Here is a 16,747-nt window from a genome sequence, read left to right on the forward strand (position 1 = left end):
TAACCACTGGACCTCCAGGCAAGGGCCCATAGCCAGTATTTTATAATAACTATAAATGGAGTATAATCTTTAGGAATTGTTCATCATTATGTTGTACACCTGAAACATAACACTGTAACTCCATTATACCTCAATTTTTAAAAAACTAAAAAAAAAAAACCCACAATGAGATATCACTTCATACCGGTTAGAATGGCTTTTATCAAAAGGCAAGAAATTAAAAGTGTTGGCGAGTACGTGGAGAAAAGTGAGCCCTCATGCGGTGTCGGTGGGAATGTAAACTGGCACAGCCACTATGGAGAACAGTATGAAGATTCCTTAGAAATTCAGGAATAGAACTACCATATGATCCAGCTATCCCACTTCTGAGTACTTATCCAAAGTATATGAAAACACTAACTTGAAAACACTTATGCACCCTCAAGCTCATTGCAGCATTATTTACAATAGTCAAGATATAGCAACAACCGCAGTGCCCATCAACCAATAAATGAATAAAGAACATGTGAAACACAATATATACAATATAGATACAGCCATAGAAAACAAATAAAATCTTGCCATTTGCCACAGCATAGATGGACACTGAGAGTATTATGCTAAGTGAAGTAAGTCAGCTAGAGAAAGCCAAATACCATATGATTTCACATAGATATGGAATAAAATTTTTTTTAAAAAAACATACAAAGTAAATGAACAAACCACACCAAACCAAAACAAACATGTAGATACAGAGAACAGAGTAGTGGCTACCAGAGGGGAAAGGATGAAATGGATAAAGAGGACCAACTCTGTGGTGACTATACAAACTAAATCTTTGTTGGTGAGCATGCTGTAGTGTGTACAGAAGTAGAAATATAATGTTGTCCATATGAAACTTATATAATGTTATAAACAAATGTTACCTCAATAAATAATAATTTTTAAAAAAGATATAAATATAGCAATGATTAAAATGACTATCTGTGGAATTTAAGTTCCAGTTATGGAGGGAAGGGAAGAACTGATAGTTTAAGTTTCACTGAAAAGATGAATTTTTCCAGAAGGGCATAAGGATTGATGGAGTTTGGATATGTAAAGGGCTAAGCTAGAAATTTAGGAGGTAGCCACTCCTCTGAGAATAAATCTTTTAAATTGTGATTATAGAGGGGGACACAATTTGGAGTAATTGTTACTGAGCCACGTTCATTTGCCTCACACACAGAAAGCCCAAATCTGAGATAGAGAGGTTTGCAGCAGAGGAAGAGTTTATTCACATGGCAGTCAAGCAAGGAGAAAGGAGAACAAATCTCAAATCCATCTCCCCAAAGGCCAGGGGCTAGGGATGTTTACTGAATAAAGAATTAGGGTGGCCTGAGGTGCAGGGAGTGTGGGGAAAGGTGACTGGAAATAAGAAAAAGATGAGGTCGGGACTTCCCTGGTGGCACAGTGGTTAAGAATCCGCCTACCAAAAAAAAAAAAAAAAGAAACAAAAAAGAATCGGCCTACCAATGCAGGGGAAATGGGTTCAAGCCCTAGTCTGGGAAGATCCCACATGCCTCAGAGCAACTAAGCCCTTGAGCCACAAGTACTGAGCCTGCACTCTAGAGCCTGCGTGCCACAACTACTGAGCCCGTTTGCCACAACTGCTGAAGCCCACGCTCCTAGTGTCCGTGTTCCACAACAAGAGAAGCCACCGCAATGAGAGGCCTGCACACTGCAACGAAGAGAAGCCCCCGCTCACTGCAAATAGAGAAAGCCCACATGCAGCAACGAAGACCCAACGCACCCAAAAATAAATAAATAAAATAAATAAATAAAATTTTAAAAAAAGATGTATCGTTATTCTCGGCAGGTGCAACTAAGCTACATGCTTCTTCAGAGGATGCATGTTCAGAAAATGGCGACATTAGCATATTCTTAGGGTGGAGGTTTCGGCCCTCTGACATCAAATGGCCACCGATCAGACACTCTCGCATGCCCGAGGGGAGAGTCGGTTGTCCCAACCAGTCTTAACCAGCTGAAGTTCAAACTGGACAACTGACTCCAAGTTCCAAAAAAACAACTCGGGCAAACACCATAACACTGTTACATCAGAGGTACTTATCTATACGGGTCGTGAAGAGGCCTTGTAACTTACTGTTTAGGCTACATGATGCTGGGAGGATATGCAAGTTTTTGTAAAAACAGTTAAAGTGAGCTTGACCAGTGAAGGCAGTCTACAGTTTACTATTTACTAATTAAGTTATAGTCTAATGGATGTAACTGATGACTACCATATAAGTTTCATAATGACAAGGTAAAGAGTGTGAGCCAAAGAGGTAGGAGGGAGGACAAAATTACTGAAGAGGAAGAGAACTGAGAAGCCAAGATGTGGGGGCAGGAGGGATCCATGACAATATTAAACTCACCACAAATTACAGCAGGTATGGAGTGAGTGAGAATTACAGTGAATCAAGTGCTAAAGTCTTCAAAGGCTGTGATAGAGACATTTGCTACACATACATTTGATAAGTGACTGGTAGTAGTATGACTGAACCCCAATGTCTTTAAACAATATTTTGTTTATTTACAGAATGTGGTAATACTATGAAGGCCATAGAGAGAGGGATGAGATAGAGAGTAAGTGAAGAAACCATTCCAAACAAAATGGTCAGAAATGCCCTTTTCAAGAAAGTGCCCTCAGAGTTGGTCTTTGAAGAAGGAACCAGCACTGCAAAAAGTTGGAGGAAAAGTTGAAACCTAATTTTTTTAAGTCAAAAAAAAAGAAGATGGGACTATTTCAAAGAATTAAATATAATATTGGCTAATAAGCATATGAAAAAAATGATCCACCTTGACTGGCAATCAGAAATGCAAAATGAAAACACAATGATGTAGCATTTTACTACACCAGGTTGGAAAACAGTTAAGAGTCTATCAATAAGAAATGTTTACAAGGATGTAATGAAATGGAAACATACTCTGCTCACAGGAGTTTAAACTGTGAAAAATAGTTTGAGAAAAACAAAAAGAGGAAGGCGTTACCTATTAACATTTTTTTAATTGTTTTAATAATTTTTAAATTTATTTATTTGTTTGTTTATTTATTTATCTATTTATTTTTGGCTGTGTCTGGTCTTCGGTGCTGCATGCTGGCTTTTATCTAGTTGAGGCCAGCAGGGGCTACTCTTGGTTGCAGTGCATGGGCTTCTCATTGCAGTGGCTTCTCTTGTTGCAGAGCACAGGCTCTAGGCACAAGGGCTTCAGTAGTTTTGCTGCTCTGCAGCATGTGGGGTCTTCCCAGATCAGGGACCAAACCCGTGTCCCCTGCATTGGCAGGCAGATTCTTAACCACTGCGTCACCAGGGATGTCCCTACCTATTAACTTGAAAACACACACACAGGACCAATTAGTAATTCACTCTTAGGTGTATGCAATAAATGTATGAGTTAAGAGTTCATGATTTAAAACCAGAGAAGTCTGCATTGGATGCCTATATCTAACACAAACTTGGTACATATTTAATTCTTGAAACCTCACTTGACCACTCTGAGCTTCAGGTGTTGTGAAAAGTAAAAAAGATCATTTTTTTTTCCAAAGAGGGCAGGAAGAAACTTTTGCAGGTCATAGATACTTTTATGGTATTGATTGTGGTGATAGTTTCACGAGTGTATACTTATCTACAAACTCAAGTTGTTTATATTAAAAGTGTACAGCTTTTAGTACATACCTTAAGTACTGCGCCACCAGGACTTCCCTGGTGGCGCAATACTTAAGAATCCGCCTGCCAATGCAGGGGACATGGGTTCGAGCCCTGGTCCGGGAAGATCCCACAAGCCGTGGAGCAACTAAGCCCATGTGCCGTAACTCCTGACCCTGCACTCTAGAGCCCAAGAACCACGACTACTGAGCCTGCGTGCCACAACTACAGAAGCCCGTGTGCCTAGAGCCCGTGCTCCGCAACAAAGAGAAGCCACCGCAACGAGAAGCCTGTGCACCGCAGCGAAGACTAGCCCCCGCTCGCCGCAACTAGAGAAAGCCCGCAAGCAGCAACAAAGACCCAACGCAGCCAAAAATACATAAAAATAAAAAACTTTTTCAAAAACATGATCAGGGCTTCCCTGGTGGTGCAGTGGTTGAGGGTCCGCCTGCCGACGCAGGGAACACGGGTTCGTGCCCCGGTCCGGGAAGATCCTGCATGCCGCGGAGCGGTTGGCCCGTGAACCATGCCCACTGAGCCAGCACGTCTGGAGCCTGTGCTCCGAAATGGGAGAGGCCACAACAGTGAGAGGCCCGCGTACCGCAAAATAAATAAATAAATAAAATAAAATAAAATGAAATAAATAAAGATCATTTTTTAAACCTCAGTAGAATGGTTGACATATAATAAATACTGAATAAAACAATTTAATTATACTAAGATTGTTTTAATTTTATAACAGCTTTTATCTTCAGGAAGCAACTGCCACAAATATTTTACTATTAAGACAGAACTTTACCTAAACATATATGAGTATTTTCCATTTACTTCTGAAATGATAGGCCAAGCATTAAAGGAACTTCATGGAACATTTAGATAGGTCCGTTTTATGTTGCCAAGGGGGTGGTCTATTTGAGTGGTTTTTTTCTCTAGAATGCCTGAAATCAAAGGAAAATATTAACCTTAAAGGTGATTAATATTTAAAGTTCCATTTGCGGTGTATCTTTTTTTCTCTAAAAATGAAGGACACGAGTATTCTGGCCCCTGGAGGACTTTAACAGTAGCTTTCTACCAACCACAGCCCCGGCTGTTGGGCAGCACAGATACCGCGAGGTCTACGGGGCGGAGCCTTGGAGGGGGCGGAGCTTAGCGTGACATTTTGCGACTAGGATTCCACTGGCTTCACCTGTAACATCTCTCGCTGTCTGTTGCGTAGACGAATCGGCGTGACGAGCTGAAGATTCGAAGGCGCCAGCCCCAGCCCCGCGCCAGACGCCGTTCCCTTAGAAACCTGAACTGCAGGACCAACTGCAGGAGGCAGCCCCGGAGCTCCGAGGACTCGTCCCGTACCGCGCCGTCCTGCCGTCCCCGCATCGCGCCGCCCCGCCCCGGCTTGCCTCAGCCGTCGTTGAAACCCGTCACAGCGTGCAGGATCGAGCGCGGCCCTCGCCCTCTGCCAGGCCCCGGGGGCGCCGTCCGTCGGTCGAGGTCATGGGCAGCCGGTCCCGCAGCCCCAGTGCCTACCCTGCGGACTGGTGGGGACCGCAGACCGAAGGACCCGGCCCCGCCAAGCGCCGCCGAACGGAGGAGCCCGAGGGCCCCGAGTCCGAGTCCGAGTCCGAGGCGGCGCCCAGCCTGGACAACCTGACGGGACCTCCGGCCGCGGACGCGCTCACTTCCGTAGTGGTCCTGCCCGCCGGCTGTGCCCTGCACCTGCCCCTAGATGACGTCGACGTGCTGCTGGAGCCCGAGCCCACGTCCGTGCTGCAAGTGTCTCTCGGAGATCACATCCTCATGCTGGTCCCCGAGGCCCTCCTGGGCTGGGGCGTGGAAGGCCCGTGGGGACAGGGCCTGCAACGGGCCGCTTTCCTGAGCGCTCCAGGGGAGTACATGGCCCTGGAGCCGGGATTCTTCTGCGCAGCTGTCCCAGAGATCGCCCGCCAAGAAGAGGTCAACAGGGAGGAAGCAGATGCCGAGCTCCTGCCGCCTGGGATGGAGGCTGAAGCCGGCTCCGTCGCTGAGCTCCGCAGCATCACCGCAAGGGTGTCGGGACCCAGCGCGCAGGGCTTTGTCCCAGAGCCCTGTCCTTGGGCGCCCAATCCTAGTCCAGAGAAAGGCTCTCCTCACCACGACGACAACCTGGACATGCACCTTCTGGAGCCCTTTCCGGACTCACCACTCCAACCTCTACCTCCCTCTCCTATTCCGGGTCCTCACGAGCGCCCCCAACGCCCTTATGGTCCTAAGCGCAAGGCCCAGAGATGTCTGTTCCCCGAATGAACTCCACCCCGGTACACACACACACTGGAGGCCCAATGCATTTCCCGGCGTCTTTTACACTGAATGTCCTACAACCTGGAAATTAAGCATCTCGTGGGCCAACAACTCCTTTTCCCCTCCAGACTGGCTATAGTAGCAGGAGAAGTTATGTCAGGAAAAGAAAGCAGACTCTAGACCTCAGCTTTGAAATGGAAAATCTGCCCAGGGATACCGGACAGTGTGTGTTCAGATTTTAAACATCATTCTCAGGCCTATCCATTCCCGCTCGTTTGCGTCAGTTATTTTCTCTCAAATTCTACTCTCTCCAGCACCATACCCTATTGCTACCCTATTTCTCCCCAAACCAATAAATAACTGGATTTCTCATGTTATATGTTTTCCCATGAATTTATAAAGATTTTTAGCCATGGCTTTTCTCTTTCTTGGTGTTTTGAGCTGCTCTCCTGGAAAGCTGCAAAATAGTGTGATGGTTACTATACATAATTGTATGATGTTTGTTCATAGCTTCCTCTTAACCTGAGGAAGTTCTCTTCCAGTCAAGTTCACTTTTCATTATGAATAAATGCTGGATTTTATCAGATGTTTTCAGCATGTATTAGGATACACATTTCCTTTTTGAATCTGTTCCTCTGGTTATTTTGACTCAGAGACTGATGTAAAATGTTTGCATTCCTGCTATTCCACATTATCCATACCTTCTAAATTCTACCCCGAGTTTTTTCTTTTGTAAATCAAACCTCTAACTTTTAAAACATTAATTTAGGGGCCTCCCTGGTGGCGCAGTGGTTAAGAATCTGCCTGCTAATGCAGGGGACACGGGTTCGAGCCCTGGTCCGGGAAGATCCCACATGCCGTGGAGCAACTAAGCCCATGAGCCACAGCTGAAGCCCGCGCACCTACAGCCCATGCTTCGCCACCAGAGAAGCCACTGCAGTGAGAAGCCCGTGCACCTCAACGAAGAGCAGCCCCCGCTCACCGCAACCAGAGAAAGCCCGTGCTCAGCAACAAAGACCCAATGCAGCCAAAAATAAATAAATTTAAAAATTTAAAAATAAAACATTAATTAATTACCATATTTGTTTCACATTTTTATAAAAGAAATAAAATCTACAGGTAAAGCTGAAGACAAGATGGTTTCAGTTTTTTTAAACATCAATACTATTTATATTCACCAACATGCTTTAACCATTTCCTCTCTACCTTTTTATTCTTATATTCCACTCTCAAAGTCTAGCCTCAATTTTCTTCTTGCTGAAGAATATACTTTAATAGTTCTTTCCACTATACCCTATGTGTAGCAAATTATCTTGGTTTTGTAAATCTCAACATGTTTTGTGTAGTACACTCTCATAGTCTTGTATATCTGAAAATTTTTATTATATATTCATTCCTAATTCTAAAGTGTTATTTAAGTACTTTAAAGACATTACTCCATTGTTCTGCCATTTTTTATTGTTGTTGCAGGCAAGAGGTCTCTGCCAATCAAGTTGTTATTCCTTTTATATTTGATTCAGCTGTTCATTAGCACATTTTTTAATTTAATTTTATTTTTTAATTGAAGTATAGTTGATTTACATTGTTGTGCTACTTTCTGGTGTACAGCAAAGTTATATATATTTTTTCCATATTCTTTTACATGGTTATGGTTTATTACAGGATATTGAATATAGTTCCCTGTGCTATACAGTAGGACCTTGTTGTTTATCTGTTTTACATTGAATACATAATAGTTTTATATCTGCTAATCCCAAACTCCTAATTTATCTCTCCCCCACCCTCTTTCCCCTTTGGTAAACATAAGGTTGTTTTCTATGTCTGTGAGTCTATTTCTGTTTTGTAAATAAGTTCATTTGTATCATATTTTAGATTCCACTTACAAGTGATATCATATGATATTTACCTTTCTTTGACTTACTTCACTTAGTATGATAATCTCTAGGTCCATCCATGTTGCTACAAATGGCATCATCTCATTCTCATTTATGGCTGAGTAGTATTCCTTTGTATAGGTATGCCACATCTTTTTATCCATTCATCTGTAGATAGACATTTAGGTTGCTTCCATGTCTTGGGTATTTTTTTTCATTTATTTATTTAATTTTGGGCTGTGTTGGGTTTTGTTGCTGCATGTGGGCTTTCTCTAGTTGCAGCGAGCGGGGGCTACCCTTCGTTGAAGTGCACAGGCTTCTCATTACGATGGCTTCTCTTGTTGCAGAGCACGGGCTCTAGGTGCACGGGCCTCAGTAATTGTGGCATGTGGGCTCAGTAGCTGTGGCTCGTGGGCTCTAGGCTAGCGGGCTTCAGTAGTTGTGGCACACGGGCTTAGTTGCTTGGCGGCATGTGGGGTCTTCCCAGCCCAGGGCTCAAACCTGTGTCCCCTGCACTGGCAGGCAGATTCTTAACCACTGCACCACCAAGGAAGTCGCCAGTTGGCTATTTTAAATAGTGCTACTATGAATATTGGGGTGCATGTATCTTTTCAAATTAGAGTTTTCTCGGGATATTTGCCCAGGAGTGGGACTGCTGGACCATATAGCAACTCTTTTTAGTTTTTTAAGGAATCTCCATACTGTTCTCCATAATGGCTGCACCAATTTACATTCCCTTCAACACTGTAGGAGAGTTCCCTTTTCTCCACACCCTCTCCAGCACTTATTATATGTGGACTTTTTAATGATGCTCATGCTGACCAGTGTGACGTGATACCTCATTGTAGTTTGATTTGCATTTGTCTAGTAATTAGTGATATTGAGCATATTTTCATGTGCTTTTTGGCCTTCTGTATGTCTTCTTTGGAGAAATGTCTATTTAGGTCTTCTGCCCTTTTTTTTTTTTTTTTTTTTTTTTTTTGCAGTACATGGGCCTCTCACTGTTGTGGCCTCTCCCGTTGCGGAGCACAGGCTCCGGATGCGCAGGCTCAGCAGCCATGGCTCACGGGCCCAGCCGCTCCGCGGCATGTGGGATCTTCCCGGACCGGGGCACGAACCCGTGTCCCCTGCATCGGCAGGCGGACTCTCAACCACTGCGCCACCAGGGAAGCCCTACACTGAAGTCTTTAATGCATTTTGAGATGACTTTTGTGTGTGGTGTGAGATAGTGGTCTAGTTTCTTTTTTTTTTTCTTAGCATGTGGCTGTCCAGTTTTCCCAACACCATTTTTTAATCTAAATTTATTTATTTATTTATTTTTGGCTGCGTTGGGTCTTCATTGCAGTCCATGGGCTTCTCATTGCAGTGGCTTCTCTTGTTGCGGAGCACAGGCTCTAGGCACACGGGCTTCGGTAGCTGTAGAGCAGGTGATCAGTAGTTGTGGCTCGTGGGCTCTAGAGAACAGGCTCAGTCGTTGTGGCACACGGGCTTAGTTGCCCCGTGGCATGTGGGATCTTGCCAGACCAGGAATTGAACCCGTGTCCCCCTGCATGGGCAGATGGATTTTAAACCACTGCACCACCAGGGAAGTTCCCCCGTCACCATTTATTGAAGAGACTGTCCTTTTCCATTATACGCTCTTTGCTTCCTTGCCATGAATTAATTATCCATATATATATGGGTTTACTCCCAGGTTCTCAATTATGTTCCATTGACCTATGTATCTGCTTTTCTGCAAATATAATGCTGTTTTGATTATTGTAGCTTTATAATATAGTTTTAACTCAGAGAGTGTGATACCTTCAACTTTGTTCTTTTTATCAGCATTGCTTTGGCTGTTCACGGTCTCTTAGGTTTTCATGTAAATCTAAGACTTTTTTATTCTATTTTTGCAAAAAATATCCTTGGGACTTTGATAGAGATTGCATTGAATCTGAAGTTTGCTTTAGGTAATATAGACATTTGAACGATGTTATTTCTTCCAATCCATGAGCGCAGAACACTTTTCCACTTATGTGTCTCCTCAGGCAAGGGAAACACAAGCAAAAGTAAACAAATAGGATTACATCAAACTAAGAAGTTTCTGCAGAGTAAAGGAAACCAGGAACAAAATGAAAAGGGAACCTACCTAATGGAAGAAGATCCTTGCAAATCATATATCCAATAAGGGGTTAACATCCAAAATATAGAAAGAACTCACAACAACAACAAAAATAAAACAACCCCAAAATGGGTACAGGACATCTTCCAAAGAAGACATAGATGGCCATTAGACACATGAAAAGATGTTCACCATCACAAATTATTAGAGAAATGCAAATCAAAACCACAAAAGTCTATTTCTCTTAAAGTCTATGTCTGATATAAGTATTGCTCCCCAGCTTTCTTTTTATTTCCTTTTGCATGGAGTACCTTTTTCCATCCCCTCAGTTTCAGTCTGTGTGTGTCTTTAGATCTGAAGTGAGTCTCTTGTAGGCAGCATATATATGGGTCTTGCTTTTGCATCCATTCAGCCACTCTTTTTTTTTTTCAAAACAAACAACTTTTTATTGAAGTATAGTTGGTTTACAATGTTGTATTAGTTTCAGGTGTACAGCAAAGTGATCTATATATGTATATATTCTTTTTCAGATTCTTTTCCATTATAAGTTATTATATACAAGATATTGAATATAGTTCCCTGTGCCATACAGTAGGTCCTTATTTATCTATCGCCCTATGTCTTTTGATTGCAGCATTTAGTCCATTTACTTTTAATAATTATTGATGTGTATGTTCTTATTGCCATTTTATTAATTGTTTTGGCGTTGTTTTGTAGTGCTTTTTTCTTCCTTTCTTCTTTCATTCTTTTGTCTTGTGATTTGATGACTATCTTTAATGTCATGTTCAAATTCTTTCCTCTTTTTTCTGTGTGCATCTATTATAGATTTTTCTGTTTGTGTCTATCATGAAGTTTATATACAGTGATATATTGTTATATGTGATTGTTTTAAGTTGCTGATCTCAAATCTCAAATGCATTTAACAACCCTACAATTGTACTCTCCTCCCCTTATGATTACTGTTTTTGACATCATATTTTACATCTAATTATTTTGTGTATCCCCAAACTGCTTACTGTAGATACAGATGATATTACTACTTTTGGCTTTTAACCTTCCTACTAGCTTTGTACATGGTTGATTTTCTATCTTTACTGTATATTTTTTTAATCTGTCTCCTAAGGCAAAGGAAACAAAAGCCAAAATAAACAAATGGGACCTAATTAAACCTAAAAGTTTTCACACAGCAAAGGAAACCATCAACAAAATGAAAAGACAACCTACTGAATGGGGGAAAATATTTGGGAATGAGATGACCAATAAGGAGTTAATATCCAAAATATATAAACAGCTCATACAACTCAATAGGAAAAAGCAAACAACCTGATTTAAAAATGGGCAGAAGGAACAGGATAGAAAGCCCAGAGATAAACCCACGCACATATGGTCACCTTATCTTTGATAAAGGAGGCAGGGATGTACAGTGGAGAAAGGACAGCCTCTTCAATAAGAAGTGCTGGGAAAACTGGACAGGGACATGTAAAAGTATGAGATTAGATCACTCCCTAATACCATACACCAAAATAAGCTCAAAATGGATTAAAGACCTCAATGTAAGGCCAGAAACTATCAAACTCTTAGAGGAAAATATAGGCAGAACACTCTATGACATAAACCACAGCAAGATCCTTTTTGACCCACCTCCTAGAGAAATGGAAACAAAAACAAAAATAAACAAATGTGACCTAATGAAACTTCAAAGGTTTTGCACAGCAAAGGAAACCATAAACAAGACCAAAAGACAACCCTCAGAATGGGAGAAAATATTTGCAAATGAAGCAACTGACAAAGGATTAATCTCCAAAATTTATAAGCACCGCATGCAGCTCAATAGAAAACAAACAAACAACCCAATCCAAAAATGGGCAGAAGTCCTAAATAGACATTTCTCCAAAGAAGATATACAGACTGCCAACAAACACATGAAAGAATGCTCAACGTCATTAATCTTTAGAGAAATGCAAATCAAAACTACAATGAGATATCATATCACACCAGTCAGAATGGCCATCATCTAAAAGTCTAGAAATAATAAATGCTGGAGAGGGCGTGGAGAAAAGGGAACACTCTTGTACTGCTGGTCGGAATGTGAATTGGTACAGCCACTATGGAGAACAGTATGGAGGTTCCTTAAAAAACTACAAATAGAACTACCATATGACCCAGCAATCCCACTACTGGGCATATACCCTGAGAAAACCATAATTCAAAAGGAGTCATGTACCAAAATATTCATTGCAGCTCTATTTACAATACCCCAGAGATGGAAACAACCTAAGTGTCCATCATTGGATGAATGGATAAAGAAGATGTGGCACATATATACAATGGAATATTACACAGCCATAAAAAGAAACGAAATTGAGCTATCTGTAATGAGGTGGATGGACCTGGAGTCTGTCATACAGAGTGAAGTCAGTCAGAAAGAGAAAGACAAATACCATGTGCTAACACATATATATGGAATTTAAGAAAAAAATGTCATGAAGTACCCAGGGGTAAGACAGGAATAAAGACACAGACCTACTACAGAATGGACTTGAGGATATGGGGAGGGGCAAGGGTAAGCTCTGACAAAGCAAGAGAGAGGCATGGACATATATACACTACCAAATATAAAACAGATAGCTAGTGGGAAGCAGCCGCATAGCACAGGGAGATCAGCTCAGTGCTTTGTGACCACCTAGAGGGGTGGGATAGGGAGGGTGGGAGGGAGGGAGACGCAAGAGGGAAGACATATGGGAACATATGTATATGTATAACTGATTCACTTTGTTATAAGGCAGAAACTAACACACCATTGTAAAGCAATTATATTCCAATAAAGATGTAAAAAAAAAAGTTTATACAACTCTCCTCAGTACTCTGTAATAACGTATATGGGAACAGAATCTGAAAAACAGTGGATATATGTATAACTGATTCACTTTGCTGTACACCTGAAACTAACACAACATTGTAAATCAACTACACTCCAATAAAAATCAATTAACAAAAATGGGCGGAAGAGGTGAACAGACATTTTTCCAAAGAAGACATAACAGTTGGCCAACAGGCACATGAAAAGATGCTCAACATCACTAACCGTCAGAGAAATACAAATCAAACCACCATGAGATACCACCTCACACCTGTAAGAACACCTAACATCAAAACGACCACAAATAACGAATGTTGGCTAGGTTGTGAAATAAAGGGAACCCCCGTACACTGTTGGTGGGAATGTGAATTGGTGCAGCCACTGTGGAAAACAGTGTGGAGGTTGCTCAAAAAACTAAATAGAATTACCATTTGATACAGCAGTTCCACACCTGGGTATATATCCAAAGAAAACAAAAACACTACTTTGAAAAGATACATGCAGCTGAATGTTCATGGCAGCATTATTTATGACAGCCAAAATATGGAAACAACCTAAGTGTCCATCAACAGATGAACAGCTAAAGAAGATGTGATGTGATATATATATGCATGTGTGTGTCTGTGTGTATGTATATACTCAGCCATAGAAAAAGAGTGAAATTTTGTCATTTACAACAACATGGATAGACTTGTAGGGTATTATGCATAGTGAAATAAGTCAGACAGAGAAAGACAAATACTGTTATGTTATCACTTAAACATGGAATCCAGAAAATAAAACAAACTAGTGAATATAACAAAAAAGAAACAGATTCACAGATATAGAGAACAAACTAGTGGTTACAAGTGGGGAGAGGCAAGATAGGGGTAAGAGATGAAGAGGTATAAACTACTATGTTTAAAGTAATTAAGCTACAAGGATATATTGTACAACACAGGGAATACAGCCAATATTTATTTTTTGGCCGTACCCCGCAGCACACGGGGATCTTAGTTCCCTGAACAGGGACTGAACCCGGGCCCCCTGCAGTGGAAGCATGGAGTCTTAACCACTGGACCTCCAGGCAAGGGCCCATAGCCAGTATTTTATAATAACTATAAATGGAGTATAATCTTTAGGAATTGTTCATCATTATGTTGTACACCTGAAACATAACACTGTAACTCCATTATACCTCAATTTTTAAAAAACTAAAAAAAAAAAAACCCACAATGAGATATCACTTCATACCGGTTAGAATGGCTTTTATCAAAAGGCAAGAAATTAAAAGTGTTGGCGAGTACGTGGAGAAAAGTGAGCCCTCATGCGGTGTCGGTGGGAATGTAAACTGGCACAGCCACTATGGAGAACAGTATGAAGATTCCTTAGAAATTCAGGAATAGAACTACCATATGATCCAGCTATCCCACTTCTGAGTACTTATCCAAAGTATATGAAAACACTAACTTGAAAACACTTATGCACCCTCAAGCTCATTGCAGCATTATTTACAATAGTCAAGATATAGCAACAACCGCAGTGCCCATCAACCAATAAATGAATAAAGAACATGTGAAACACAATATATACAATATAGATACAGCCATAGAAAACAAATAAAATCTTGCCATTTGCCACAGCATAGATGGACACTGAGAGTATTATGCTAAGTGAAGTAAGTCAGCTAGAGAAAGCCAAATACCATATGATTTCACATAGATATGGAATAAAATTTTTTTTAAAAAAACATACAAAGTAAATGAACAAACCACACCAAACCAAAACAAACATGTAGATACAGAGAACAGAGTAGTGGCTACCAGAGGGGAAAGGATGAAATGGATAAAGAGGACCAACTCTGTGGTGACTATACAAACTAAATCTTTGTTGGTGAGCATGCTGTAGTGTGTACAGAAGTAGAAATATAATGTTGTCCATATGAAACTTATATAATGTTATAAACAAATGTTACCTCAATAAATAATAATTTTTAAAAAAGATATAAATATAGCAATGATTAAAATGACTATCTGTGGAATTTAAGTTCCAGTTATGGAGGGAAGGGAAGAACTGATAGTTTAAGTTTCACTGAAAAGATGAATTTTTCCAGAAGGGCATAAGGATTGATGGAGTTTGGATATGTAAAGGGCTAAGCTAGAAATTTAGGAGGTAGCCACTCCTCTGAGAATAAATCTTTTAAATTGTGATTATAGAGGGGGACACAATTTGGAGTAATTGTTACTGAGCCACGTTCATTTGCCTCACACACAGAAAGCCCAAATCTGAGATAGAGAGGTTTGCAGCAGAGGAAGAGTTTATTCACATGGCAGTCAAGCAAGGAGAAAGGAGAACAAATCTCAAATCCATCTCCCCAAAGGCCAGGGGCTAGGGATGTTTACTGAATAAAGAATTAGGGTGGCCTGAGGTGCAGGGAGTGTGGGGAAAGGTGACTGGAAATAAGAAAAAGATGAGGTCGGGACTTCCCTGGTGGCACAGTGGTTAAGAATCCGCCTACCAAAAAAAAAAAAAAAAGAAACAAAAAAGAATCGGCCTACCAATGCAGGGGAAATGGGTTCAAGCCCTAGTCTGGGAAGATCCCACATGCCTCAGAGCAACTAAGCCCTTGAGCCACAAGTACTGAGCCTGCACTCTAGAGCCTGCGTGCCACAACTACTGAGCCCGTTTGCCACAACTGCTGAAGCCCACGCTCCTAGTGTCCGTGTTCCACAACAAGAGAAGCCACCGCAATGAGAGGCCTGCACACTGCAACGAAGAGAAGCCCCCGCTCACTGCAAATAGAGAAAGCCCACATGCAGCAACGAAGACCCAACGCACCCAAAAATAAATAAATAAAATAAATAAATAAAATTTTAAAAAAAGATGTATCGTTATTCTCGGCAGGTGCAACTAAGCTACATGCTTCTTCAGAGGATGCATGTTCAGAAAATGGCGACATTAGCATATTCTTAGGGTGGAGGTTTCGGCCCTCTGACATCAAATGGCCACCGATCAGACACTCTCGCATGCCCGAGGGGAGAGTCGGTTGTCCCAACCAGTCTTAACCAGCTGAAGTTCAAACTGGACAACTGACTCCAAGTTCCAAAAAAACAACTCGGGCAAACACCATAACACTGTTACATCAGAGGTACTTATCTATACGGGTCGTGAAGAGGCCTTGTAACTTACTGTTTAGGCTACATGATGCTGGGAGGATATGCAAGTTTTTGTAAAAACAGTTAAAGTGAGCTTGACCAGTGAAGGCAGTCTACAGTTTACTATTTACTAATTAAGTTATAGTCTAATGGATGTAACTGATGACTACCATATAAGTTTCATAATGACAAGGTAAAGAGTGTGAGCCAAAGAGGTAGGAGGGAGGACAAAATTACTGAAGAGGAAGAGAACTGAGAAGCCAAGATGTGGGGGCAGGAGGGATCCATGACAATATTAAACTCACCACAAATTACAGCAGGTATGGAGTGAGTGAGAATTACAGTGAATCAAGTGCTAAAGTCTTCAAAGGCTGTGATAGAGACATTTGCTACACATACATTTGATAAGTGACTGGTAGTAGTATGACTGAACCCCAATGTCTTTAAACAATATTTTGTTTATTTACAGAATGTGGTAATACTATGAAGGCCATAGAGAGAGGGATGAGATAGAGAGTAAGTGAAGAAACCATTCCAAACAAAATGGTCAGAAATGCCCTTTTCAAGAAAGTGCCCTCAGAGTTGGTCTTTGAAGAAGGAACCAGCACTGCAAAAAGTTGGAGGAAAAGTTGAAACCTAATTTTTTTAAGTCAAAAAAAAAGAAGATGGGACTATTTCAAAGAATTAAATATAATATTGGCTAATAAGCATATGAAAAAAATGATCCACCTTGACTGGCAATCAGAAATGCAAAATGAAAACACAATGATGTAGCATTTTACTACACCAGGTTGGAAAACAGTTAAGAGTCTATCAATAAGAAATGTTTACAAGGATGTAAT

General features: G+C 41.1%; 1 protein-coding gene across 1 annotated transcript; it reads left to right on the forward strand.

Moving 5' to 3' along the window:
* The first annotated feature begins 5,153 nt into the window (after positions 1–5,153).
* LOC132490544 (proline-rich protein 23C-like) lies at positions 5,154–5,942 on the forward strand. The gene has a single exon (XM_060098871.1). The coding sequence runs from the start codon at positions 5,154–5,156 to the stop codon at positions 5,940–5,942; it is 789 nt and encodes a 262-aa protein (XP_059954854.1).
* Positions 5,943–16,747: the final 10,805 nt, after the last annotated feature.

Source organism: Mesoplodon densirostris, chromosome 5 (genome assembly GCF_025265405.1).
Source record: "Mesoplodon densirostris isolate mMesDen1 chromosome 5, mMesDen1 primary haplotype, whole genome shotgun sequence".
Taxonomy (NCBI): domain Eukaryota; kingdom Metazoa; phylum Chordata; class Mammalia; order Artiodactyla; family Ziphiidae; genus Mesoplodon; species Mesoplodon densirostris.